The following is a 1,099-nucleotide window of genomic DNA, read 5'->3' on the forward strand; positions in this document are numbered from 1 at the left end:
TTAAAACTAAATTTTCGTTTTTGGCCTAAATTTTGGGAGTAATATTGTTTATAACTTTTTATAAACAATTGTTTTAGTTCTAATTGTCGGTATAACTATAAGACAATTCAATTATTTTTAATTGAACAAAAAATCATATTGATATCTCAAAAATTGTTTGAGTTATACTGCACGCCAATTTCAAAAACATAGTTTAGAGATAAACGCGTTTAAAGTTTTCGAACAAGAAAAAAGGTTGATAAACTATTATTTTTTTTTATTTACCTCAACTTTATTATCAATCAGCTATCCCTGGACCATACAGAAGACCTTCTACCTCCTCATAAAGTTCATTTTGTTGTAGTTGTTGTTCTTTGTGCAGCANCTTCGACGATTATGAGAAGTGACTCTACTTTGATTAACTTTATCAGAAAAATTTCTGTAGGTCGTTCCAATTATAATGCCAACTTCTGACATGATTCCTAGCAATGACAAGTAACCTTCATTAAACATATTTGCTGCTAAATAGGCCGCGATTTCGATAATCTTTCGTCCACAATGTAGATGCTTAGGGGCTAGTCGCCAAATGAGCGAGTTAAAGCTTTCATTGGCATTTTGAGTGAAGCCACCTAAACATCTTTTAAGTAAATCTTTTCTCGATAAGTCTTTGTATATAGGTAATACACTCTCAGCTGCAACTGGATACAAAGGCTCTGGGTGAGTGTATGGAACTCCTAGGCTTTCGGCGCGTCGAAATTTACACCAAGAATCTTCAGCAGATAGACAATTTTCATGTCTTGATTTCTTATCTGTCGATATACTATGCAAATATGTGGCCATTATATCTCTTTGCATATTTTCCACAGATTCTGGATTTCTTATTATTGCGAGGCCGTAGTATTTTGTAAGCTTTTTTAACAAGGTGTCAGTTAGCTTACCCTTGCCACCAAGTGTTTTTTTCTTTTTTGACATTTTGACATTTATGTATATAATGTTTACAAGATTACCAACAGACTACAAGAGTCTCTAAAGGGATTTAAAAACTCTCGTGAGCACTGTGGCTCTGGGGCTTTTGGGAACGCTTACGCATGCGTACTTAGCGAGCTTGTTTCGACCCGCA

At 34.6% G+C, this 1,099-nt stretch overlaps 1 protein-coding gene across 1 annotated transcript; it reads right to left on the minus strand.

Moving 5' to 3' along the window:
* Positions 1 to 312: 312 nt before the first annotated feature.
* LOC106750631 lies at positions 313 to 819 on the minus strand. Its single transcript, XM_014631097.1, has one exon. The coding sequence runs from the start codon at positions 817 to 819 to the stop codon at positions 313 to 315; it is 507 nt and encodes a 168-aa protein (XP_014486583.1).
* Positions 820 to 1,099: the final 280 nt, after the last annotated feature.

This window comes from Dinoponera quadriceps, unplaced genomic scaffold, assembly GCF_001313825.1.
Source record: "Dinoponera quadriceps isolate SergipeBrazil2010 unplaced genomic scaffold, ASM131382v1 scaffold6226, whole genome shotgun sequence".
NCBI lineage: Eukaryota > Metazoa > Arthropoda > Insecta > Hymenoptera > Formicidae > Dinoponera > Dinoponera quadriceps.